The following is a 27439-nucleotide window of genomic DNA, read 5'->3' as shown; positions in this document are numbered from 1 at the left end:
GAGATCTGAAATGTCTTACTTTAGTATGACTCCTCCGAGTCATGGAAAGCAGTGTCCCCATTTCTATGCAGCAGAAAATCTTAACACTTTTTTGTAACCAGTACCTTGGAGAATTAGTATTATATGAATATGTAGTTGCTTGACCTTCTTATAATTATAATCTAATTAGATTGTATGTATTTTTTGCTTTGACAAATATGTTTACTATTTGAAATACGATTTTCAGAATATACCAGCTCATTTATTTTTTATCCCAGAATTCAGGCTTAGTACCTGCCTCATGGTAGATTTTAAATAAATACTGGTTGACCTGTTATTTGGCTGTTTCTGTACAATTTGCCACTTAATGATATTTTCTCACAGAGGCATTCTGCAAGTCAGAGCAGAGAGCTCTTGGAGGTGTAGCTATAAATGGCTGCAATGACATTTCTTTGAAGTCATTTCTGATAGACCAGTGTCAGTGCTATAAGAAAATATTTGGGTGAGACTGGCAATATTTTGAAGCTCTTCTCTACCATGTTTACCATGTTTTAAGAAGGATCACTCAAAAATTAATGTCAGTCTAAAAACCCTAAAATGAGACTCCTGTATCATTGTGTCTTGCTCACTTGAACCATGACAAGACCCTGACAACCCCTGGATTTTTGTTTTGTTTTTAACCTCTGGATTTTGAATGCTGAAAAGTCAGGCGGTGTCCAAGACAGTTCTGCTTCCTGAAAGAGCCATCAGCACTGCCAGGCCCTGGCGGCAGTGTTAAGTAGTTTTGCAATTCACATCTTTGCTGCCACAATTTTCATTGCATGTATTTTCACCGCATAACTAATTGACTGTAAGGCAGTTTTACTTTGAAAGATAAAATCACAAAAAATAAAAGAGGATCATTAAAAAGGACATAATATAACATGAAAAATGAATGACAAAACTAAAACCTTATTGCAGAATATGGAACACTAAATACATTTAAAATATGTGTAGAGCAGCCCTGGTGGCGCAGCGGTTTAGTGCCACCTTCAGCCCAGGACGTGATCCTGGTGACCTGGGATCGAGTCCCATGTTGTCCTGCATGGAGCCTGCTTCTCCCTCTGCCTGTGTCTCTGCCTCTCTCTGTGTGTCTCTCATGAATAAATAAATAAAATCTTAAAAAAATATATGTGTAAATTCATGGCACTATTGTGCAAATAACTGAATTTATTATTTGGATCGTACCTAAGCGTTTGTTTTCAAAGTCTTTTGTTTAGAGTAATACTTTTTTTTTGCTTGTTGATTTGCCTTCTCATCTGGCATTACACTTTTTTCTTTTTTCACTAAAATTTCTTCCTTCATTAAGAAGGGTAGCACTTTCATACTTGTAAACAAAGCTTTGCATTGCTTTGTGAACACCATCTACACTGTATGTTTGTTTTTGGCATATTGTCATATGCTGTTCATAGGCACTCCATACTCGTGTGGAAAATGTGAGTTCAAACATCTGGATCACTGTAGAGAGACCATTATGAGGGCTAAGATTTATATAATATAGAAAGTATGGAATACAAAGAATAATTATAAAAATATAAGATTTATATAATATAAAAGTGGGAATTTCACATCAATGGAGAAATGAAACTAAACTGTCGAATCTGTCAACCAGTTTTTTTTTTTTTTATATAATCTTTTATGGCAAAATTGCTTTATGGCCAGGTGGTGATGTGGAGAAAATGTACACACTGAGAATGTTTGGGATGAAGTGCTTGTGGCAAAGATGTCTCAGGCAGAGATGATTAGGCAGCACTACCCAACACACCTGCTAGCATAAGGCCGCTTTGCCAAGGCCTCTGGGACACAAATAACTTTCTGCCGTGACTTTCTGTCAGTTACTCAGTAAGGACTGAAAGTGAGTCAAGGAAGACCTGAGCCACCAAGGCTGTTAGAAGGTAATAAATACTCTTCTGGGTTAGAATCACACCAGCACTAAATTAAATTGTGCTTTCTCTTTGATTTTAACTTACCATTTTCCTAGCTAAATGAAAGTTCTTTTACTGATTCCTATGTGTTTATTATATAACAGCTTTATTGAGATATAGCTCACAAAACATACAATTCACCTATTTAAAGTGTACAATTCAATGGTTTTTATTATATTCACAGTTGTGCAATCACTATCACAGTTAATTTCAGAACATTTTCATTACTCCATAAAGAAATCTGTGCTCTTTAGCAGTTACTTCCTATCTACCCAAAACCCCCTTGCCCTAGGCGATCACCAATCTACTTCCTATCTTTATGAATATTCCTGTTCTATGAATTTTATGTACATAGAATTATACAATATATGGTCTTTTATGACTGGCTTGTTTCATTTAGCATATTCAAGGTTTGTAGTATTTGTCTTTCACTACTTACTTATTTGACACAATTTATACACCCATTCAGGCTTCTGTGAGAATCTGGTTTTGTTAAAATGGACATTACTGTCTTCATTTTTTTTTATATCATATAATGTCTATCTTGAATAGATTAAAAGAAAAAAGTGGCTCATTTGTTTATAAAACTCATTTGTTCACAAATATATTTTATATGCTATACCATTGATTAAAATTAATATGTCCCTGCAGTTGTTTACATAAATTCTGTATTGTCTGAGAATAAGACTATTTTCAAGATGCACTGCCTATTGTTTATGATGTACTGGCAAAGTCCTAATATCTTACTTGCCAAATAACTTTTTCATTTACATACATTTGAGATGAATTAACATTACATAGCTGCCTGTGGGGCAAAATGACTTCAAAGTAGAGTACTTTAAACCCAAAATTTGAAAGTGAATCTTAGAGAACAAATGTTATAGAAACAGTTGCTAACAGTTCTATTTGCAGCCATTTCCCTAATCAGGTATTAACCATCACAATGAATTTGAGGATTTTAGAGTTTTATATTCAAAGCTAGGATTTTATGATGAGCTAAACACTCAGCTCCTTTATTTCACAATAGGAAAGGAAATAGTTTTTATTTGCTACTATTAGAGGAAATGACTTATAATTTTGGCTCTTACATATAATTTCATAACATAGTCTTTTTGTTATTTCCTTTAACCTTTTAATGTTGTTTGTTTTCAGATAAATACAGTGTCACTCTATCTCCTTTACCTTGTGGAAATGATTTCTTCAGGACTCCAGATTATCTATAACACTGATGAGGTATGAATTGCCCAAATTTTCTAGTACTCAATTTCATCTCTGAGAATATCTTTTTTTCTTTTAGTTTTTTAAAAATTAGTTTCAGTTTTATAAAAATGGCTTATTCATATAATCAGATACTGGATTTTGGATGTTGGATCAAGAATATTTTTAATGCAAAGCACTTCAAAAATGAATGAAATATATGACAGGCTGTAAAGCTTTACCCTTATAAAAAGCTGTGCTTCAGGTGATCTGAATGAAATAAAAACTTGAAACTTTCAGAAAATTTTATAACAATGAAAGTAAAATAGCATTTGCAGATTTTCTTAGAGTTATTGTCTTTTTTGCATATTGTTCCCTTTTTTAACCCATCCTTTTAAAAAAAGATACTTTTATCATATTATTATTATTTTTTGAAGATTTTATTTATTCATTCATGAGAGACACAGAGAGGGAGAGGCAGAGACATAGGCAGCCGGAGAAGCATAGGAAGCTTGATGTGAGATTCGAACCAGGGACTCCAGGATCACGCTCCGAGCTGAAGGCAGGCACTTAACTGCTGAGCCACCCAGGCGTCCCTATCATGTTATTTTTATTGTGAGACCTCAGTAAGGTTCTTGATGTTTTTGAAACTTGAAAAGAATTTATATCCCAAAGATGAGAAGCATTCATTTCATAGGTACTAATGCTTGAAAAGACACACAGACACACATGCTGACACATTTTCAGGTATGCCACAGTGAAAGCAAAAGTTTTTATTATTGCACTGGTACAGTGAGACTTCATCAGAATAGATGTGCTACGTATGCTTGTTATTATTTCTTTCCTGTGATCTGTACAGGGAGAACAAATGTATCATGTAATTAACACCCAAATCATCACTGGACTGCAGTATGATATTAGTATATATAGTCCTGTCCTCCAGTAGTTTATAGTCTCTTACATCCTTCCAGTTATTGCTTTTTTAATAGTAAGTAAAGTCTATTTATTTATTTATTCATTTATTTTTAAGATTTTTTTATTTGGGCAGCACAGTGGCTCAGTGGTTTAGCGCTGCCTTCAGCCCAGGGCGTGATCCTGGAGTCCCGGAATTGAGTCCCACATCGGGCTCCCTGCATGGAATCTACTTCTCCCTCTGCCTGTGTCTCTGCCTCTCTCTCTGTGTCTCTCATGAATAAATAAATAAAATCTTAAAAAAAAAAAGACTTTTTTATTTATTTGAGAGGGGGCACATACAAGTGGGAGGAGGGGCAGAGGGAGAGGAAAAGGTGGACTTCTTGCTGAGCAGGGAGACTGCTGTAGGGCTTAATTCCAGGACCCAGGAATCATGACCTGAGCTGAAGACAGATGCTTAACTGACTGAGCCACCCAGGCAGGTGCCCAGGTGAAGTCTATTTAGTTGTACAGATAAACAGTAAAGAAGAAATTATTAATACCCACTAATGTTTTGTGATTCTTCAAAGAACTACGTTTTTATTTCATCCAAAAAGTTCTGTTTTTATAATATTGTGAAATAGTGGTATTCAAAGATTTTGGTTAGAGAAGGGTTTTCCCTTAAGCAGCATCCTGAAACACAAAACATCCTCTGACCTAGTAGAGGAAGGCTCCCAAAACCAGCCCACTTAGCTTCTCTTAGAAACTCCAAAGCACTGAGACATGTATCCAGCACAACATAGTATGATTACCATTATATTAAGCAACAGCTGGGATGCCTGGTGGCTCAGCGGTTGAGCACCTGCCTTCGGCTCAGGGCATGATCCTGATTCCTGGGTTCGAGTCCCACATCAGGCTCCTTGAGTAGAGCCTGCTTCTCTCTCTCTCTGTCTGTGTCTCTGCCTCTCTCTCTCTCTGTGTCTCTCATGAATAAATAAATAAAATCTTAAAAAAAAAAAGTGACAGCTAACATTGATGGTTCCAAGTGACTTTCCATTAACCTTACTGATGGCAGTGGTGAAATTACCCTGGTTAGTGGTAGCATTGTTTTGTTTGGTATTTTATTTTCATTTTTCACATTTTATTTTTTGCTTTTTCAGTATCTACCATAGTTAATTTTAAATCTTCAGTTGTCAATTGACAGTTTTCAAAAATATGATACACCTTTAACCTTTCTATCTTTTTTAATATGATTTGAATCTACTTGAGCATATTTAGTATCTTCTTCTTAACCTTATTTTCTTTTTTTTTTCTTGTTGATGTTTTTTCCTTACCCTTAGAAGTTTTTATTTGGTAGATACGATATTTTTATGTAGCTAATTTCAATAGGCCTTTAATATATACACTTAAAATCCTAGAATAATAAAATGTGTTATTGGGGCTTACTGTCTTTTTCCTTGATTTTTTATATACTGTGTCAGGAATTATGTAGAGAAGCAGTAATTGGGCCTGCATAAAATCTTTCAGGGAATGAAATTCCTTTTATCTAGATATTTCAGAGAAACGAATCCTTTGAAAGATAGTATGACTTGGGACCATTTCATTTTTTTTTATAAAGTATTTTTTTAATATATATATATATGTTTTTAATTTTTATTTATTTATGATAGTCACATAGAGAGAGAGAGAGAGAGGCAGAGACACAGGCAGAGGGAGAAGCAGGCTCCATGCATCGGGAGCCCGACGTGGGATTCGATCCCGGGTCTCCAGGATTGCGCCCTGGGCCAAAGGCAGGCGCCAAACCGCTGCGCCACCCAGGGATCCCCATTTCATTTTTTAATTGTACCTTATACCCTGAATGGGAAGTTTCATAGTCCTGTCTCTTTTCTTCATTCCCAACCACATTATATCTCTGGGCAACCCAAGGACCTGGGAAGGAAGTGGGAATACCACTCATTTCTTTCTCTATTTACTGGTGAATATTTCATTTGCCCAAATCCTTATCTTTTTAGGATTGGAGAATAGAGAGCTTACATACACAACACACACACATAATATACATATTATATTGTCAGCTACTTTGGTTTATTTTTTCAATAAATTATTTTCCTTAATTTAACAGCTAATCATCATATCTTTACTGATTCTCTTGTTTTTATAAACTTTGTATCCACATTGTATTTCCTTTAGGAGAAGGCCATTGTCTTACAGGTATCCCTTCTAAGATGCTGTGAAAATATTGAGTGCCAGTGTTTGAGCTCATGGGCCTTGCTGGGGAATATATTTCTTAAAGGCAGGAATAGTAATGGATGCTCATTTTCTAATGTCTTTCATTACCCACACAAGTGTCATATTTTGTGGTTACCTGGGCTAAATTGGTGTCTATAGAAGTATTGCTGTGCACATTTACAATATTGGATTTTTATTAAAAATGAAAACTGTAAAATAGGCAAACTTTTTATTTCTTTCCTGGCACTCTTACTTGCTTTCTCTTCTTTATCTGGAGAGAAATATTAAAGTTACATATTTTAATAGAAGTTTATATATATCTTATAAATATAAATATATAATATATCACCTAAGTGTGTGTGTATATATATATATATATTTATATACACATATATATATATCACCTAAGTATAAAGTTTACCTAAATCTGACCCCCTCTCTATTAATGGAGGTAACTCACATCTGTTGGAGGGAGGCAAAGTAAAGAACTAGTACTGCATGGCATTCTATGTTATGTTCCATGCCATAAATAAATTTCCTAAGGGTAGATTAAAAGAAATAGGAAAGAAATCAATCAGAAATGGATCCATAGAAACTTACTTTATTTAAAATAAAAGAACCCCACACATCCCACAAATTTGTGTAACAAATTAGTTTTTGCTTTGTGTTTTAGATAATTATTCTTTCTTTTTGTTGAAAGCCTCATCATATAAAAAGACTTACAATTCTTTAATAAAGAAGGGATTTTATTTTCGACTTTGGTGACCCCACAACTTTATGTTTTAAAGAGTACTTTGAAAGTGAAGATATACAAAGCTAAAATATTGTCTTCCCTTCCTATATTTTGGATTTGCTTTTATTTTTAGTTGAGGTATTAAAATCTATTAATTGTATGTCCTTACACATGGAGGTAGACAAACTGTATGATTTCTAAGGTCCTTTCTCCAGTGTCATGCTGTTACATGACTAATTTTGGTGTTATTTAATGATGGATCACAAGTCATAGTGTTACATCATTTTATAAAAAAAACTGACCTCAGATACTCTTCTTACAATCTTAAAATATGAGTAGAAATAAGCATTAATTGGTGAAAAACCTGGAATGTTGGTAAATCTAGAGTTTGGTAGATGTGGAAGTTCTCTTTTGATTGCTACTATTATCATGATGAAATGGAAAGCAGGAATGTCAGCTGAATATGAAAAGGGGCAAAGTAGATTAAGAGTTCAAAAGGAAGAAGTGAAAAAGACACATGGGTTTGTGACTTTAAATGAAAAAAAAATTCTAAGAACCATTCTAATTAATTTCCATTATATGACTTTATGTGATTGAAGGTTGGCCTTGTGTTTCTAACTCTTGAAATTTATGTCAAAAACCGTTTAACAAAAAACAATTTTAAGGATTTGGGAATGCTTTTATATCTAGAAGGATTATAATAATTTGAGATGTTGCTTAGAAGGAGTCAATGCATGACCTCTTTGAACCAAGTCAATTATAGTCAATTATATTGGATTGTAGATTCTTAGCCCTCTTTTGAAATTTTACGTCAATGTCACTTAAAAATACTTCTCTCGGCAAATAGCTGAGTGAAGTAAGTCAATCGGAGAAGGACAAACATTATATGTTCTCATTCATTTGGGGAATATAAATAATAGTGAAAGGGAATATAAGGGAAGGGAGAAGAAATGTGTGGGAAATATCAGAAAGGAAGACAGAACATAAAGACTCCTAACTCTGGGAAACGAACTAGGGGTGGTGGAAGGGGAGGAGGGCAGGGGGTGGGGGTGAATGGGTAACGGGCACTGGGGGTTATTCTGTATGTTGGTAAATTGAACACCAATAAAAAATAAATTTATTAAATTCCAAAAAAAATAAATAAATAAAATAAATGAGGGGTACTGTCTCAGGGGTTCCAAAGGCCATCCCTAAGGTTTGATGTTTCTCTGGGAGAACTCACAGGACCTGGCATGTTGTCAGAGTCATGGATAAGATTTATTACAGTGAAAGAATAGAAAGCAAACTCAGCCAAAGGAAAAGGCACATGAAACAAAGCCTAGAACAAAACAGATGCAAGCTGCCAGTAGTCCTTTCCTGCTGTAGTCATACAGAACATGCTTCATTCCTCCAGCGTTCAATTATGACAACATGTGTGAAATGTTGTCTCTACCATGAAAACTTATTAGGAAGTTAGTGCCCAAGGTGTTTATTGGGTTCTGGTCACGTAAACACCTTCTTCCTAGCAGGTACCAGATTTCCAAGTCTCAGCAAAGCAGGTGTTCAGTGCAACATCTGGTTAGGGAAAAAAAAACCTTGTTTGTATTAACAGTTTGGGCACAGTAAACCACAACTGTGGCTTAATAAATTATTCCTTGTTGTGCCTATCTACAAAAGAATATTTCATCATGTATTATTCATCTTAATTACAGGAATTTATAGCTTATATGTAAGTGATAAAAACTATTTTAGATGCTAGAATATTTAGAGCTCTTTGTATTAAATTAATGAGCAAGAGTAATAGTTGCTAACAAATCAGAGTATATATTATCATTTTTTGTTTATTCCAACCCAAATGGGAAAATTATATGTGAAAATTGAAAATGATAGTCCCTTATGTATGAGAAATGTTAGAGATTTGTAAGTACTCCAAATGAACTCAAATGAGAGTTCAGTTGTGAACATCAAATGAGAAAATAAAACTATGTCATGTTTGCTGTGATGCAGCCTAGTTTTCCAGATGCTTTTATTTCTTCTTAGGTCCTCTTTTTCTGAGGTGTCAGGCATCTTATGAACTTCATAGGTGTTGTTAGTGGCATCACTAAAATCTGGTGATGCCAGTTTACTTAACTACACATAAGTCAGTCAGAGAAAGACAATTATAGGATTTCACTCATATGTGGAATTTAAGAAACAAAACAGGAGCATAGAGGAAAGGAGGGAAAAATAAAACAAGACATTATCAGAGAGGGAGACAAACCATTAGAGACTCTTAACCATAGGAAACAAACTGAGGGTTGCTGGAGGAGAGAGGGTGGGAATGGGATAACTGGGTGATGGACAGTAAGGAGGGCATGTGATGTAATGAGCCCTGGGTATTATATATAGAATCAACGGAGCTCTACCTCTGAAACTAATAACACAGTATATGTTAATTAATTTAATTTAAATAAGAAATTTTCTTTAAAGCCCATTATTAAAATCAAGTATAACTTTTCCTTACTTTGTTTCTTTGACCTTTATTCAGCATATATTTTAAGAAAACTCAGATGTTAAATCACAGTTCTTAATTCATATGGTGATTTGAAGGAATAGAAAGTTCCAAGTATGATTAAGTACTCATTTTACTAATTTCAACTCCCACTTATTACTGACCCATTATTGTGGGGTTTTTTTAGTTGCAGTGAATTGTATTTTACAAGAAAATTTTCTCTCAGTCTAAATCCTCATGCATGTCAAAATAAATTTTTTCATAATGTCCTTTTTTTAAAGACCAAATATAGATCTATAAATATATTTTTTATTATGCCACAGTAGGGATTATTTGAATAAAATCATTCATATATTAAATATATGTGTGTATATAATGTACACTTACATATATATGTAGATAAAAATATAAAAATAAAAAGAAATATATGACCACTTTTGTTTTTTTTGTTTTTTTTTGTTTTTTTTTGTTTTTGCTTCAAAGGGAGCAATTTAATCAACCTGACTTGCTTTGCTTTTTTAAAGATTTTATTTATTTATTTGAGCAAGAGAGAGAGAGAGAGAACAAGTAGGGTGAGGGCAGAGGGAGAAGCAGACTCCTGCTGAGCAGGAATCCTGATGCTGGACACCATCCTGGAACTCTAAGGATCATGACCTGAGCTGAAGGCAGATGCTTAACCCACGGAGCCACCCAGGCGCCCAACCTGACTTCCTTTGAACACAAGAATCATGTGTAACAGTTTTATAAAATTTAACTTATTGCCTTTGTCTTAGGTCTGTCATGTCTGCAGATAGGGGAGAAATCCTTCCCTTCTTGGAAGACTGAAATTGATATAAGGAGCAAAATATGCTTATTCATTTGGGGTTTGAAAGAGCTCAATTAAAACACTACTCTTATCCACCAAAGTGCTGGACCAACTCATAAGAAAATAAGAATAAAGCAGATAGGAGACCAGCATATCACCTTTCTTTCTGATAAAATTCGTAACAGAGAGTGAAACATATGTCTACAGCAAATGAGCTTTGCCTTTGTGAGCTCCAGATTTAGGCAAAGTTACCCTCAGTCACAAACAGAGCTTTAAGGAGGCAAGGTAGAGCTCCCTAAGATATAATTTCAAGTTTGAGGACCAGAGCAGATCAGGTGTTTCTCAAAAGCTGAGCCTTAATAGGAAGGGGGCTGCCCTATACATACCAATATGTCTTTTCAAACTCAATCCAATTAAGTTCCTCCTCTTCTCCTGGGAAGTAGTGAGGGAAGGAGCAAGAGAGAGGCCAAGTGTATTACACAACTGCTTGCACACAAAAGACTGTATCTGCCATTTGGGGGTGGAGGGTATGAATTTGAATACTTTGGAACCAACAACAATTTTACTAATTCAAACTTCTATCTTAAAAATGGATTTTACATTTATATCTAAATGAATAAGTTCAACTATGCTTAGTAATAATCCAATTTGTCTAGGGAACATGTAAATCATGTTCCATTTCTTGCAAACTTTAAAACAAAATAATTAATGTTAACATTTTTAACATTAATTATGTAATGCAAAATAATGATTTAGGAATTTTGAAATATTTGAGAGCTGTCCCTAAAGTTTTTGTAGCTTTATATCTTTTTCACCAAATGATTATTACTTTATATGAGATTATGTATTATTTCTACTATGTAATGAACACTTAAGAGCATTTTTTTCTGTTACTATCTTTTTTTATTGCAGCATTATTTTTACAAAATCCTCATCATTTTGACAACTGTTGGTTCTGTAATGATGTACTATTTTCTGTTCCTCATTTTGATAATTTGTGACATCTTTCTTTTCTGATTGATCTTGCTTGTAGTTTTTCAGTTTTATTTTTAAAGAACCAATTTTCAAAAAATAAAAAATAAAAAAACCAGTTTTCAGTCTTTTGAGTTTCTCTACTGCATATTTTTTTGCTTAATTCATTTCTACTGAACCTTTATTTCTTTTGTTCTACTTTCTTTATGTCTAATTTATCCCTTTTCAAATTCTTTCTTTATATAGAAGCTTCAATCATTGAATTTTAGGGGTTTTTTTCTGCCTAATGTACACATTTAGGGCTTTAACTATTCCCTGCTTAGCTTCATTCTAAAAGTTTATGTTACAATTTTATTATCATTCAATAAAAATATTTTCCAGTCACCATTATATTTTCTTTTACCAGCGAGGTGTTTAAAAATGTATTTCTTAATTTCCAAACATTTGAAGATTTTCTGTCTTTTTAATATGACTTCTGGTTTAAATCTGCAGTGGTCAGAAAACATATTCTATACAGTTCCAATCCTTTAAAATTTGTTGAGATTTGCTTATAACCCAGATTTTGGTTGTTATTGATTGGTATTTCATAGAAACATGACAGAAATACTCTTGGCTTCAATGTTCTTTATGTTAATTAGGTACACTGTGTTAATCAGATATGTTATTTATACCTTATATGTATTGTGCAATTTTCTTTTTTTTTTTAAGATTTTATTTATTTATTCATGAGAGACACAAAGAAAGAGAGGCAGAGACATAAGTAGAGGGAGAAGCAGTCTCCATACAAGGAGCCTGATGTGGGACTTGATCCCAGGACTCCAGGATCACACCCTGAGCCAAGGCAGATGCTTAACCGCCTAGCCACCCAGGCGTTCCATGTTGTGCAATTTTCTGTTATATTCATTCAGTATCTATGATTGAATTTTTTCTTCATTTAATTCTGTAACTTTTTGATTTATGTGTCTATATGTGTATATAGACATGTGATTTAAAGTTATAATTTTTAATGTTCCCAATGTCCCATTTCAACTCATAAAATTTTTCTTACAATCTCCTTTTCTAACTAAACAAGTTTCTTTTTTTTTAACTAGACAAATTTCTTTTGATTAGTATTTGTATACTGTATCTTTTGTATCATATAATTATTGCTGTTTTTAAAATCTAGTCTGTAATCTTTTCCTTTTAATTGGAGTACTTAGTTCATTTACAATTTAATGTAAATTTTAATGTATCTTGGTTTGTCTTTTATATTTCTGCTTGTTGTTGATTCCATCTGTTCTTTGTATTTTTTTCTCCTTTCTTACATTCTTTTGGATTGATTAAACATTTGTTACTGTAACATCCCTCCTTTCATAAACTCATTAGGCCTTCTGTTATTCTATTATTTAGTGTTAACTGTAGAAATCATAGTATCTTCAACTTATTAGGGTCTACTCAGTATTTGTATTTTGACTCTTTTCTCGACCATTTAAGACCCTTAGCATGTTTTAGCTTTATATAATATTGTTAACATTTAATTTAATTCTACATATATTTTTAAGATTTTTTAAAATTTAAATTCAATTAGCCAACATATAGCACATCCTTAGTTTCAGATGTAGCGTTCAATAATTGATTAGTTGTGTGTAATACCCAGTGCTCATCACATCATGTACCCTCCTGAATGCTCATCACCCAATTACATCATCCTCCCACCTACATGCCCTCTAGCAACTCTGTTTCTTTCCTATAGTTAAGAGTCTCTCATGGTTTTTCTCCCTTTCTGATAACTTCCCATGCAGTTTTCTCACCCTTCCCCTATGATCTTCTGCACTGTTTCTTATATTCCACATATGAGCAAACTGTATGATAATTGTCTTTCTCTAATTGACTTATTTCACTCAGCATAATACCCTCTAGTTCCATCCACTTCGATATAAATGATAAGTATTCATCCTTTCTGATGGCTGAGTAATATTCCATTGTATAGATATACCACATCTTCTTTATCTATTCATCTGTCAGTGGACATCTTTGCTCTTTCCACAGGTTGGCTATTGTGGACTTTGCTGTTTTCAACATTAAGGTACAAGTGCCCCTTCGATCACTACATTTGTGTAGTTCAATTGCAGGGTTGTAGGGTAGCTCTATTTTTAACTTCTTGAGGAACTTCTTGCCAGACATGTCTCCAAAGGCAAGAGAATAATTTCTTTTTAAAAAAAAAGAGGAGAGGGGATGCCTGGGTGGCTCAGCGGTTAAGTGCCTGCCTTCAGCTCAGGGCATGATCCTGCAGTCTTGGGATCAAGTTTCATATCGGGCTCCTTGCATGGAGCCTGCTTCTCCCTCTGCTTATGTCTCTATGTCTCTCTCTCTCTGTGTCTCTCATGAATAAATAAAAATCTTCAAAAAAAAAAAAGCTTTGAACAAATAAGTCTCTTAGCTTTTTCCCAAGGCCTTCTGTGTGTTTTGGGGCATAGCATGAAAACTTTCACTGGCAGTATATCTCCTTTAGCCTTTATTTTCTCCTTTGCAGAGCCTCGATGATATTAATTACGTCTCAGGGCTTCTTTGGTTATAGGCATACCCTATAAATGTGCATTGCCTCCTATCTTTCCAGGAATATTTTGGAGATTTTCAAATCCTCCTACGTATATATCATTTTCTGTCTATTAAGAAAAAATGGTTTCAGGCAGCTGTAGTGCTCAGTAGTTCCCACTGATTGTTTTTGTTATATGCCTAGGGAAAAAGCTATGCATGTTGTGAAAGCTCTGAGTCAGGTCATTTAAACATAAGCTTTGTGCTAGTTTTTAAGAAGCTGCCAAACAGTTAAAATAGTGACAATTCACTGAGGTGGTGATTTGGGGGAGTTCTAAACCCCTCTGTCCTTTCTGGTGGCTGTTAGTCTGCTGGTTTTCATGGCTGATTGTGTGGCCTAGGCTACAACAAAATGGGAGATGCAGGAGGAATAGGACAATTTAATACATTTCAAGGCTCACTCAACTGAGATTTCAGTCCTTTTATCTTGATTAAATGTTCTTTGCATTGTTGCAAGCTCTTTTTTAATTTCTAGATTCCTAAAAAAGCTGATTTTGTTCATTTTTGTCAGTATTCTTATTGGTTTTATGGATGACTAGATTTTCTGAGTTCTGTGAGCTGAATTCCCACTGTATTTTTGATGTAACTTTCTATTTATACCCTTTTTCCCCAACTGCCTTTTATCTTTCAGTGTAGTCATTCTATAAAATCAATTGACCCAGCAGTCCTAATGTATTTTTACCTGTATTTTTTTTAAAAACCTTCGATATTCTACAACTGTTTTGTTGCACTGGAACGTCTATATAATAACACATTTAATGGCTGTCTGAGATTCTGTACCCTCTGTCAGAAATATGCAACTAAGTGCTTACTCTCCACTCATTCTCAAATGTATAGCAAACGCCTGTTGTGTGTTTTGATGACTGTTGTGGCACCTCTTGTTCCCTTGGACATTATGTTTCTTTTATAACAGTAAAGCTGTTAATAGATGATTTTTTGCTGAATGTACCTATTTTATGAAGAATTGTTAGAATTTAGCTATTGCCTTGAGATTTTTTTGTCACTTTACTGATTTCACAATTAAGCAGTGAATTTTTACTTATGTCAATCCAAAATAGTATCTTTGAATTTTTAGAAAACTAAATTAGAATTCCCAAGTAATTATATAGAAATGCTTTTGTAATTTTTGTTGCATATATGACTGTCATCAGATAAATTTAGGATTTTTGTATTTAATAAATCTTGTCTTATTAATAATATTTATCTTTCATCCTTGCCTTTTTAAAATTATAGTTCATTATGAAATATCATACTAATTCATCCTATATATCTGTTGGGAATTACTATAGTGGTGTAAATGAAAAGGTGCTTAGTTTTTCTCATAAATATGATACCTGGAGATAGCCGGCTGCGTGGTCTTGTCAGTTTCTGTTGATCTCAAAATGGCTGCTCTAATTACTGGCATAATGGCAAAAAGAAGGGGGATGGTTGATAGAAGTGTTGTGTTAGCTACTTTTTATCATAAGTAGCCTTTTTTTTTTTTTTTTTTTATCAGCTTTCCCAAAAGTCCTCAGCAGACTCCTGCTTATGCCTTATATAAGGTACTTCCAGCTAAGAAGGCAGGCTGGGAAAGCATATATGTTTTTTCCAAACTCCATAGTTGATTTGTTTAATAGAAATACAATGTGAGCCACTTATTTAAATAAGTGGTAATTTAAAATTTCCAATAGCTACATTAAAAACAGCAGTTGAAATTAGTTTTTATAATGTATTTTATTTAATGCAATAAATATACTTAGAACATCTTTATTTCAACATGTAATAAATATAAATGATTATTAAGGAGGTATTTTTTAATTTTTGCTGTCTTCAAAATTGGTATGTATTTTACACTGAAAGTCCATTTTAATTTGGCCTAATACATGGCAAGTACTTAGTAGACACAGGTGGCTCATGTCTTACCTTGCCTGTCAATTGCAGTACATTTAATTTTCATAACGTTATCAAATGATTTTGTACAAGAATCAGGAAACTATTTTCCTTTAGATAATCTCCCATCTCCTTACCCCACTCTGACACTCAGCTTTTCCTGATGAAAGAAAGCTTATTGTACCTCATTTTTAAATTTTGCTGGTAGTGTCTCATAAAAGATTTAGTGTCTCTTAAGCCAACCATGTACATGCCATGATATCTGGACACAATGTTAATCTGTTTTTTTAATAGATAAAATGTTAAGTTGTTGCAAAAAGATTGTTCTTTAGAGCACCAATCCAGTCATCAGACTCACTGTCTGACCATTGCTGCCATTCTGTGTCCCCATGCTGGGTCTCTTGAAATGTTCACATTCCTAAAAACTCTCCTCATATCTCAAATGGTAATTTGTCCTTCCTTTGTGATACTTTACATATAATTCAGACTGTATTACAGTGTTACTTAAGAGGTATCTTGGTTACGGTGTGTTACAGAAAGAAACACAAATCATCATCATCTATGGTACAGATATATTTTCCAGTATTGCGTATAAGTTGTGGTGCTATAATCTAAGTGGAATTTACAGATCCTGGAGAGGATTCAGGTCTGTTACTGTTAGAAAAATAGGGCCTTGTAGTGCTTACATCATTTTAAATAATTTAGAATAGATGCCAGAAGTCTTTCCAGGACACACCTAGAAATGGTTGGTATAGATGATCTCTTGAGTTCTTTTCCAGTTCAGTCTCCAAATATTTTAAAATAGCAATTTTGTTCTATTTTTGTCAACCAAATAAAAATATTTCCCAAACATAAAAATTTGTCCCTCATTCCCTAATACATGCTTTGAAATTTGAGACTTGAATTTTGTTTGTTTGTCTCAGTGTGTGTGTAGTGTTGATAGGATATAAGAGAGATGGGGAAATTTTAAAAGTGTTCAATAGGATTAAAGTGGATTTGTAATTGTTACTACAGTAATTTCCCATTTCAGGTTTTTTTCCTGTTTTTTTTTTTTTTAAGATTTTATTTATTTATTCATGAGAGACACACAGAGAGAGGCAGAGAAATAGGCAGAGGGAGGAGCTAACTCCATGCTGCGGGACTCAGTCCCAGTACCCCAGGATCACGACCTGGGCTGAAGGCAGATGCTCCACCACTGGAAGCCATCCATCCAGGGATCTCCCCCTTTTTAAAAATTTGTTTTTTCCCATTTCAAGTTAATGTTGTATCTTGAAGAATTAAAAAAAAAATTAGGCCTACAGTATTTTGGTATAGATTTCTTTACCTGGGATCCCTGGGTGGTGCAGCGGTTTGGCGCCTGCCTTTGGCCCAGGGCGCGATCCTGGAGACCTGGGATCGAATCCCACATCGGGCTCCCGACAGGCTCCCGTCGGGCTTCGCTTCCCTTCCCTTCCCTTCCCTTCCCTTCCCTTCCCTTCCCTTCCCTTCCCTTCCCTTCCCTTCCCTTCCCTTCCCTTCCCTTCCCTTCCCTTCCCTCCCCTCCCCTCCCCTCCCCTCCCCTCCCCTCCCCTCCCCTCCCGTGCATGGAGCCTGCTTCTCCCTCTGCCTGTGTCTCAGCCTCTCTCTCTCTCTCTCTCTCTCTGTGACTATCATAAAATAAAAATAAAAATAAAAAAGATTTCTTTACCTAATTAAAGAATCGTGTCACCAAAAGATTTATTCCAAAATGTTAGTTATTATTGAAATAAAACTGATAGGTTAAAAAATATTGATAATAGCTGGAATAGCCACTTCTCTTATTGCAGAAATTTATACAAATTATCCAAACTGTATAAAATGGTCATTATAATATGGATTCACTTTTCTATATTGCATGCAGTTTTTTTTGTCATTTTTTAAAAAAGATTTTATTTATTTATTCATGAGAGACACAGAGAGAGAGGCAGAGACAAAGACAAAGGGAGAAGTAGGCTCCCCACAGGGAGTCCAACGTGGACTTGATCCTCAGACCTGGATCATGTTCTGAGCTGAAGGCAGGTGCTCAACCACTGAGCCACCCAGGCATGTTACAGGAAAAGAATATAACATTAGTAATTGTTCATAGTAATGCATTTACTTTTCAAATATGTTTAATAAACAAAGAGTTAAAACTTTTAGTGTTTTTTAAAAAAAACTTTTAGTGTTACAAGTTAAATTTACATATAGTCAGAGTCTTTTTTTTTCTATTTCATTAGGAAATGCTAGTATTTAGTTTAGTGAATGGCGAATTGTCTAAAAGTTTTAAATCTGTTATGTGGTATGATGGTTACTTTAGAATTAGATACAAGGAATTTCTTGGGAAAATATCATTTGTGACAAATATATCTAATTGGGCAATGAAATGACTTCTTGTGAAGTAAAATTCATTTGTATTGGTCAAACTAAAATATATCATGTTTAGCTACAAAGCAACTTTTGAATAATCATTCTTGAATTATATCATAAATTTCAACTTTCAGAATTATTCCAAATTACTTTAAGAGAAAGGCAGGAACTTCTGAAAGTTATTGAAATTTTGAACAATTCTCTTCTTGTGTAATTAAGTAGCACTTAAGATATATAATCTTCCTATAATTTTTGTCAAGATTTATAAGAGTCATTAATATCCCCTAGTGTGACCTATTTTTAATTGTTTTTTTAGGCCTTTGCAACATTAGTACATTTTGATTTTGTTACTATTAGTTGCAAGTTCTCGACTACCATGATAATGAGGTCACTGATGATAAGATGAGGTGCTAAAGTTAGGATTTAAATATTTGATCTGTGGGATCCCTGGGTGGCGCAGAGGTTTGGCGCCTGCCTTTGGCCCAGGGCGCGATCCTGGAGACCCGGGATCGAATCCCACGTCGGGCTCCCGGTGCATGGAGCCTCCTTCTCTCTCTCTGCGACTATCATAAATAAATAAAAATTAAAAAATAAATAAATAAATATTTGATCCGTGAATAACATTCTTTGAAGATCTTATTTCACAGTTTTGAAATTCCTTTATTGTTATTTAATATCCTGTGATACCTAATTGGTAATTCTTAAGACTTTAGTATTTTCCTTTTTACTATTTCAAAATTCCACTTGGCTCACTTAAAAATTTACAAAGGGTTTTTACGGGAATTTTATTTTAGTTGTGGGATTTTTTGTTTTTTTTCTTTAGGTTTTTATTTATTTGCAAGAGAGAGAGAGTGCGCACAAGTAGAGGAGAGGCCAGAAGGAGAGAGAGAAGCAGACTTCCTACTGAGCAGGTAGCCTAATGTGTGCTCTGTCCCAGGACCCTAGGATCATGACCTCAACAGAAGACAGACACAATCCACTGAGCCACCCAGGCACCTGTTTATGGGAATTTTAGATCAAGTTATATTATTTGGTATTTAATGGTATATTATTTCATTGCAGTATCCTGAATCTGGCAAAGGTTATGTGGTTTTGTTTTGTTTTGTTTTTTTCTTTTTTTTAAGATTTTATTTATTTATTCATGAGAGACTGAGAGAGAGAGAGAGAGAGAGAGAGATGCAGAGACACAGGCAGAGGGAGAAGCCGGCTCCACGCAGGGAACCTAACACAGGACTTGATCCCGGGACGCCAGGATCACGCCCTGGGCTGAAGGCAAGCGCTAAACTGCTGAGCCACCTAGGGATCCCCTGGGGTTTTTTTCAATATAATTTTTATTAGGATGACAAAAGTTTTGTTTTCTGAAATCCTTGGATGAAAGTTCTTTAGAATTTAATGCACCTGCACTTGTCACCTATAACAGTATAACAGAGTTAGAAGAGGAAGCCCTCATCAATGACAAACTATATTAATATTTTGGGAGGATGCAAGGTGTAGTTCAGTCAGGAAAAAACTAATTTTTTAATTTTAATATTCCTGGGATTTATACACACAAATGATCACTGTTTTAGGGTAGGGAGGGCTTTTTCTTGAATAAGGCTAAAGGATTTGGGGCACCTGGGTGGCTTAGTTGGTTAAGCATCTGCTTTTGGCTCAGGTCCTATGGGATCAAGCCCCTCACTATCTCTCTGGTAGCGAGGAGCCTACTTCTCCCTCTTTTTTCTGCCCCTCCCCTCATGTTCACTCTCTCTCAAATAAATAAATAAAATCTTTTTAATAAATAATGCCAAAGCACTGAAAGGATAATTGGCTTTTCTTTTGATGTTTACAGATGTGTAAATATATGCTTTTTTCAAGAAATATTTCTTGTGGACCTCTCATGTATAAGAAACTATGACACATAATGGGATAAAATGGTGAAAAAGATAGCTCATCTAAATTTGTCAAATCAGAGTTTTTCTCTTTTAGGAAATTTCCTCATCCGGTTAATACTGGAACACAGTGTAGGAATTATATATGGGTGAAGCAGTGGAAAAAGGTGAAGCAGTAATACGTAGAAATCACCAAACTTGAGAAAGAACATAGATTATTTTAGGAACTGGAGGAAGGTTCACTTCCAAGTTTTGGGGAACAACCAGAAAGAGAATAGGGCACCTGTCTGGAAAGGTATTTGCTTATGTTTATGTAAATGTGATCATATAATTGAATAAGCTCATTGTTTAGCCTCACTCCAAATATATGATATGTAATATAGGTAAACTTATAACAAAATTTATTTATAAAAAAAAACAACAACCAAGTAACCAAGCACAAATGAAAGAAAAAGAGATTCCTAGATGCCAGAAATGAAGAGAAAATGAGCTGATTAGCATTGATCTGGGGATACGGGTAAGCTCATGGACCTAATAGATTCAGATATATTCTATCACTTAGCTGTTATAGTTCCTTAACAAAGTACCCCCAAATTTAGTGTCTTATTTATAACTTTTATTCCCTACTGGTCTACAGAAGGGCTAGTCAATTCTGCTGATTAGCCGGTTTTGCTTGGTCAGCCAAGACCAGCTGAGCTCACTCATGTACTTTATGGCTAGTTGACAGATTGACTTCTTTTTTTTTTTTTTTTTTTTTAAGATTTTATTTATTTATTCATGAGAGAGAGACATAGGCAGAGGGAGCAGCAGGCCCCATGCAGGGAGCCTGATGCGGGACCTGATCCAGGGACTCCAGGCCACGCCTGGGCTGAAGGCAGGCACTCAACCACTGAGCCACCCAGGCTCCCTGACAGGTTCACTTCTGATTTAAGATGGCATCTTAAGCCGTCTCTGCTCCACATGGTCTATCATTGTCCGTAAAGGAGGTAGGATTATTCTCAAGGGAAAATTAGAAATCTGAGAGACCAGGCAGCCCAGGTGGTTCAGCGGTTAAGCATCTGCCTTCAGCTCAGGGCATGTTCCTGGAATTCCAGGATCAAGTCCCACGTCGGGCTCACTGCATGGAGCCTGCTTCTCCCTCTGCCTGTGTCTCTGCCTCTCTCTCTCTCTCTCTCTCCTCTCTCTGTGTCTCTCATGAATAAATAAATAAAGTATTAAAAAAAAATCAGAGAGCAGATGCATATGAGGCCTCTTGAGGCCGGCTCAGAATGGGCAACCCCTCACTTCTGCCACATTGTGCTGACCAAAGTAAGTCATGTGTCTGACCTCTTGTTGGAAGGAACTATTTCAAAAGGTCTAGATAAAGAGATGGATAGAGGGATCCCTGGGTGGCGCAGAGGTTTAGCGCCTGCCTTTGGCCCAGGGCACGATCCTGGAGACCCCGGATTGAATCCCACGTTGGGCTCCCGGTGCATAGAGCCTGCTTGTGTCTCTGCCTCTCTCTCTCTCTGTGACTATCATAAATAAATAAAAATTAAAAAAATAAATAAAGAGATGGATAGAGGATTAAGTCCTTTTTTGTAATTGCTGTACCATAGATCTTGTGGGCCAACGTTGGAGTTTTTAAAATAAGGTCACATTGGAACAAGAGATTTTGCCTTGGGCTCATTCAAGATGAAATGTTACATGTGAATTCTCTGCATGAACTTATAAAGAACTGTCCTGTCTGGAAGGAGAACCAAAAAATCTCAGCTCTGGGCCAGAGAATAGAAAGCTACTGTTGTCTAGGACCCTAGATTGAAACCTTAAGCCTGTGCCATATGCTGATATGGGATCTGAAACAAAGATAAAATTGCTTTTTAGGTATGTTTTCACAAATGAAAACCTTTCCTGAAATGAATTAAATAATAAAAATAATAATTACAAATGATCACAAATTACATAAGGAAATTATTCAAAACAACCATGCACAGCAGATAGGAAAGTTTGCACTCCAAGAATTTAGGTGAGAGAACTATTTGAAAATGACTCTAAAATAAAAATGTTTCAATTGTTAAATATTAATATTATAGAGATAAAATAAGAATATAAAAGAATGAAAAAAATATAAAAGAATGTATGAAAAAGAACCAAAAGTGTTTACTAGAAATAATGATTACAAACCACTAAAAGGTCAGTGATAAAGAGCAGATTGGACAATGTTGAAGAAGGAATTTATGAATCGTAAGATAGTTTTGGGAGAAGAGAGGTACAAATATAGAAAATAGGATAGCAGGTTTAAGAGTAATAGAGGATAGAATGAGAAGGTCTCAAATATGCTTCATAAGAATAAAGAGTAAAGAAAATTGAGGAAAGGCAATATTTGAATAAGTAGTGACTTGATCATCAGAATTGAAGAAAATATGAGTCTTGCACAGAATAGATAATAAATTATCCCCTCCTCTGCACCCTTTCCCCAACCAGAAAGGCCCTCAGGAATTATAGAACAAGTGATAGAGAAAGACTGGGTCTCTAAATGACATTGTGGAACTAAGCTGCAACTCTAATCTGTGTCTTAGAAGATTTAAAAGTTTTTTTTTTTTTTAATGACTTGAAACAACATAGTAACACTCATATGGTTGAAATACACAACTCTTGTTTATAACTGAGAGAAAGCCCCTATGTAGTGCCACGCTGGGGGTTGTAGCTCAGGACAGGGTAATGAGCTGTGACTATAGGGGATAGCTTATATATAACAAGCAGGGTGGAGTTAACAAGGTTTTGTAGTCTCCCTGTGTACTGGCTAATTTGAATAATCATGAGGGCCCCGGGATCTGTGTCTCTATTTTTATGGTATCTAGTCCTAAAGTACTTACATTAAGTGCATAATACACAGGGTATAAGAACCCAGTAAGCAAAATGGCTGGGATAGGAACTTAATCAGTACTTAATCCTCTATCATATACAAGAAGAAGAAGTGACCAGTCTCTATCCAGAGCCTCAAAACTGAGATAAGACCACACTAAAACAAACAAATGAATAAACAAGACTATATCACACATAGACAAAATATACTGTACAAGAAATCAGTTACAGCTTAAAATGACATCATCATATTGCGGGGGTGGGGGGTCTTTTTACAGCAGTCTTTTTTTTACCCCATGTACTTAAGGTAAAGTTATAAAAAGGGCCATTACTTAATGATTAAGGGAACATTTCACTGGGAAGATAAAATAGTACTGCACAAACCTAACAGTATATCCTCAAAATATATAAAACAAAAATTTAATAGAATAGGTAGGAGATTTTTAACTCATTTCCCTTAGAATGTGATGAACCGTGGAGACAAAAAATAAAAGTTATGATATAGATTATTTGAATAGCACAATTAGTCTCATCAAAACACTATAAAGACTAAATGAACAACACAAACAAGTGGATATCTTCTCTGACCATGTTAAAATTTAAAAGTCGATAGGTAAAAGATGTCCACTAAATAGCCTGTGTTTGGAAACTAAAAATATACACTTCTGTTTTATGATTTTGAAGAGTAATAAAAATGGAAATTGAGAAATAACAGAATGACAATGAAAACACTACGCACCAGTACTTGTGGAATGTAGCTGTGAAGTGTTGTTAGTAGGCAATTTTTAGCTTTGAATGCACATATTAGAAAAGAGTTAAATGATGAAAAACTAACAAGTTAAGTATCTTGTTTATACATTAAAAAAATACCATAATAAACATAAAGCAAGTAGAAGGAAGAAAGTAATAAAGATAAAAATAGAAAAGAAAGTAATAATGCTAAAAGAAAGAATTATATAAAATATGAAGTTAGAATAGGGATTGTCAACAAAAGCAAGAACTGTATTTTTTTATTTTTTATTTATTTATTTATTTTTAAAGATTTATTTATTTATTCATGATAGACACAGAGATTGAGAGAGAGGCAGAGACACAGGAGGAGGGAGAAACGGGCTCCATGCCAGGAGCCCGACGTGGGACTCGATCCCGGGACTCCAGGATCGCGCCCTGGGCCAAAGGCAGGCGCCAAACCGCTGAGCCACCCAGGGATCCCCAAGAACTGTATTTTTTTAAAGATTAATAAGTTAAACCAATCTCTTAGCAAATCTTGCCCAACAGAAAAGGAATATTTAAACAGATGAACAATATTAGGAATGAAAAGGAGAATATACCTACAAATAAGTAGATATTTAAAGAGAGAGAATATACCATAAGAAATTATTTGGCAATAAATATCAAAATGATCACAAATGGAATGTGTTCTAGGAAAATCATAAGTTACTGCTATAAGATGATTTGTGTCCCCTTTCCACTTCCTACAAATTTATATGTTAAAACCCAAAGGCCCCCTATACCTCAAAGTGTGGTCTTATATTGAAATAGGATTGTTGCAGATGTATTTGGAGTAAGGCCTTTAAAGAGGAAAAGTTTAAATCAGGCCCACAGGGTGAGCCTTGATACAATCTGACTAGTGTTCTTATAAGAGGAAGAAATTGGAACATGCAAAGAGACACCAGGGGATCAGAGGGAAAACCATGTGAGGACAAAGCAGCAAGAGTGTGGCCCACCCGTAGGTCAAAGAAAGAGGCCTTAGAAGAAACCAAACCTCTGACACCCTGATCTTAGTATAGGGCCTCTATAACTGTGAGAAAATAAACCAATACCAGTCTTGGGTATATTGCTCTGATAGCCCTAGCAAACTAATACAGTTACTAACCTAAGAAATAGAAAAATAAAATAGACCTATGTTATGGTGTTTCTTAATCTTTTTATTATTGTTGTTGTTACCCTCAAGATGGGGGGAGAATAAGTTTTCTGTAATGTGAAAAATTAGGGAATAAGATTTTTGTCAAGGTAGAGTTGAGTATTCCAGGGCCACACCCTATTGTAATATCTAAGACTTTTTCTTTTGCTTCCGAGAAGTAGTTCTCACCTCAGGAATGCATGATCCATAGTCTTTGACAAAAATAATTGTCCAAAATCTTTCCACTCCCCCTTAACTTCTTCAAAAAAAGAACTGTTTGGCTAGTTTTATAGGCAGATCTTACCAAAGCTTAAAGGAAGAGGTAATTCCTAAATGATAAAACAAGGAAAACTCCCCAGTAAGTTTTATAAGGTTGCTATAGTTTTATACAACTTGACAGAGGTAGTATGAAAAATCAAATTCTTTTAAAAACATTTGTAGGTCATTTAACCATTCATTCAACAAATTGATTGGGTTGCTGTTTTATAGAAATTACCATTCTAGGCACTAGGCATACTGAGTGATGAAGACAGACAAGGCACCTCCTGCCTTGTAGAAATTACATTTTAGTTGTAAAAATCAGCAAAATAGGAAAAAGATAAGGTTCAATGTAGCAAATTCAAATGGCATGGTCTGATAGAGAATGACAAATATACTACTTTTGATTGAGTGGGCAGGGAAGTTTTAAAATCCTAAATTTCAAACCAACTCCAGTTGGCAGGGGGAGAGCAGAAAAAGAGGAAAGGTGGAAAAATGAAAATGTGAAATGAGTCATGGTTAACATATAAGTTACATTTGGCAACAACTATTAGAAAACCCAGCAAAGAGTGGTTTCAACAGATACAAGTTTTATTTCATTTACCAACATTTTTGGAGATTGTAAGGCCTGGGCTTTAAAATAACTGATCAGTGTCATCAAGGATATAGACTTCTTTTTCTCCAATTCTGCCATTTTTAACATGGGACATTTATCCAAATAATCATATAAAGGCGCTATTCTTCTAGATATCATGTTTACACTAGTAAGTGAGAATTGGGAAAGAAGGGACTTTAAAAAGTTTCTAGAAGACTGACCTTGTGACTTTGGCCTAATCTTATTGGCCAGAACTTGGTCACGAGTTTTTTTTTAAATATGGAGGGCACTTTGACAACATCTAGTGAAGTTGAAAGTGCACTTAGTCTACAATTTAGCAATTCAACTTTCAGATATGTATCCTAGATCAGAGCCTTCCTGCTATGATACCACAGGCAGCTTACAGATAGGCCCAAGAACTGAGTCCTTCATTCCAAAGGCATGTATGCTACCTTCCAGGACAGTTACTTAAGTGTGTTGTATAGATACTAGATCTGTGTGTGCTATGTTGTCAAAATGGTTGGGAAGCTCTTTTTTAGAAACATACTAAGATGTTCATTGCAACGGTGTCACATAAAACATTTGTTACAGTAGAATTCCAATTAATAAATAAAAGTATAAATAGGGAAATAGAAAATAACCTTTAGGCAAGAACTATAGTAATAATTACTATAAACAAGATTTACTGACAGAAGCTAAAATTATTGGGTGAAATCTGAAGAGAAACAATTTATGTAGTCTTAAAGCATTGCCGTTAATATATTTATTAACTACAAATATTCTTAAGGTGGAATCTTAAATTATTGTTTTTAGATCTCTTTTTAAAATATCCATTCAGTGCTATACATTTCCTTGTACACATAGTTTTCATTGTGTCCTACAAATTTTTTTTAAATTTTTATTTATTTATGATAGTCACACAGAGAGAGAGAGAGAGGCAGAGACATAAGCAGAGGGAGAAGCAGGCTCCATGCACTGGGAGCCCGATGTGGGACTCGATCCCGGGTCTCCAGGATCGCGCCCTGGGCCAAAGGCAGGCACTAAACCGCTGTGCCACCCAGGGATCCCGTGTCCTACAAATTTTTAAAAGTTGTGTTTTCATTTCAAAATATTTTTAAATTTCTCTTGAGATTTTTTTCTTTAGTTTTTGTTTTTTAGCAGTATGGCGTTTAATCTCCACATATTTGGGGATTTTCCCGTTACCTTTTTGTTATGGATTTCAGGTTTAATTCAATTGTGGTCTAGGAGAAGACATTGTATGGTATATATTCTTTTGCATTTGTTAAGGTGTATTTTTTGGCCCAGAATGTGTTCTTTCATGGTGAATATTCCATGTAAACTTGAGAAGAATGTGTATTTTTATGTTGTTGGGTGGACTAGTCTATAGGTGTCAATTGTTTCCAATTGACTGATGGTGTTGTTGAGTTCAAATATGTCCTTACTAATTTTCTGGCTGTTGGATCTACCTACTTCTGATAGAAGAGTGTTTAAATCTCTAACCCTGATAGCAAATTAATCTATTTCTCTTTCCAATTTTACTAGTTTTTGCTTGACATAGTTTGATGCTCTGTTAATTGCATACACATTAAAAATTCTTATGTGTTCTTGGAGAATTAACTCCTTTGGAATTCTGTAATTCCCTTCTTTACCCTTGGTAACTTTACTTACCTTGAGGTATGTTCTATCTGAAATTGTTGGGCAACCCTTTTGGGTCCCCTCCCTCATCAGGAGCTTTGTACTATCACTTTACTATTGCTCAATAAATTTTGCTTTGCTGCCCATCAACAAACAAACAAACAAACAAACAAAAAAACCAAAAATGAAATTATGTAGCTATTCCAACTTTCTTTTGATTAGTGTTATCATGGTATATTTTCCTCCATTCATTTACTTGGTAATCTATTTGTGTCTTTATATTTAAAGT

The 27439-nt window shown here is 34.9% G+C and overlaps 1 protein-coding gene across 5 annotated transcripts in view; it reads left to right on the top strand.

Annotated features, from left to right (window-relative positions):
- PHKB (phosphorylase kinase regulatory subunit beta) overlaps positions 1-27439 on the top strand; it is a 215074-nt gene that overhangs the window by 58790 nt on the left and 128845 nt on the right. For all 5 annotated transcript variants that reach the window (XM_025448119.3, XM_025448120.3, XM_035713913.2 and 2 more), the window contains one exon: positions 3096-3176. In XM_025448119.3, coding sequence (XP_025303904.1) covers positions 3096-3176 — 81 coding nt within the window. The remainder of the gene's footprint in view (positions 1-3095; positions 3177-27439) is intronic.

The sequence above is a fragment of the Canis lupus genome, chromosome 2 (assembly GCF_003254725.2).
Source record: "Canis lupus dingo isolate Sandy chromosome 2, ASM325472v2, whole genome shotgun sequence".
Taxonomy (NCBI): Eukaryota; Metazoa; Chordata; class Mammalia; order Carnivora; family Canidae; genus Canis; species Canis lupus.
The sequence above is the reverse complement of the archived record's forward strand: the minus strand, read 5'-3'. Positions and strand labels throughout refer to the sequence as shown.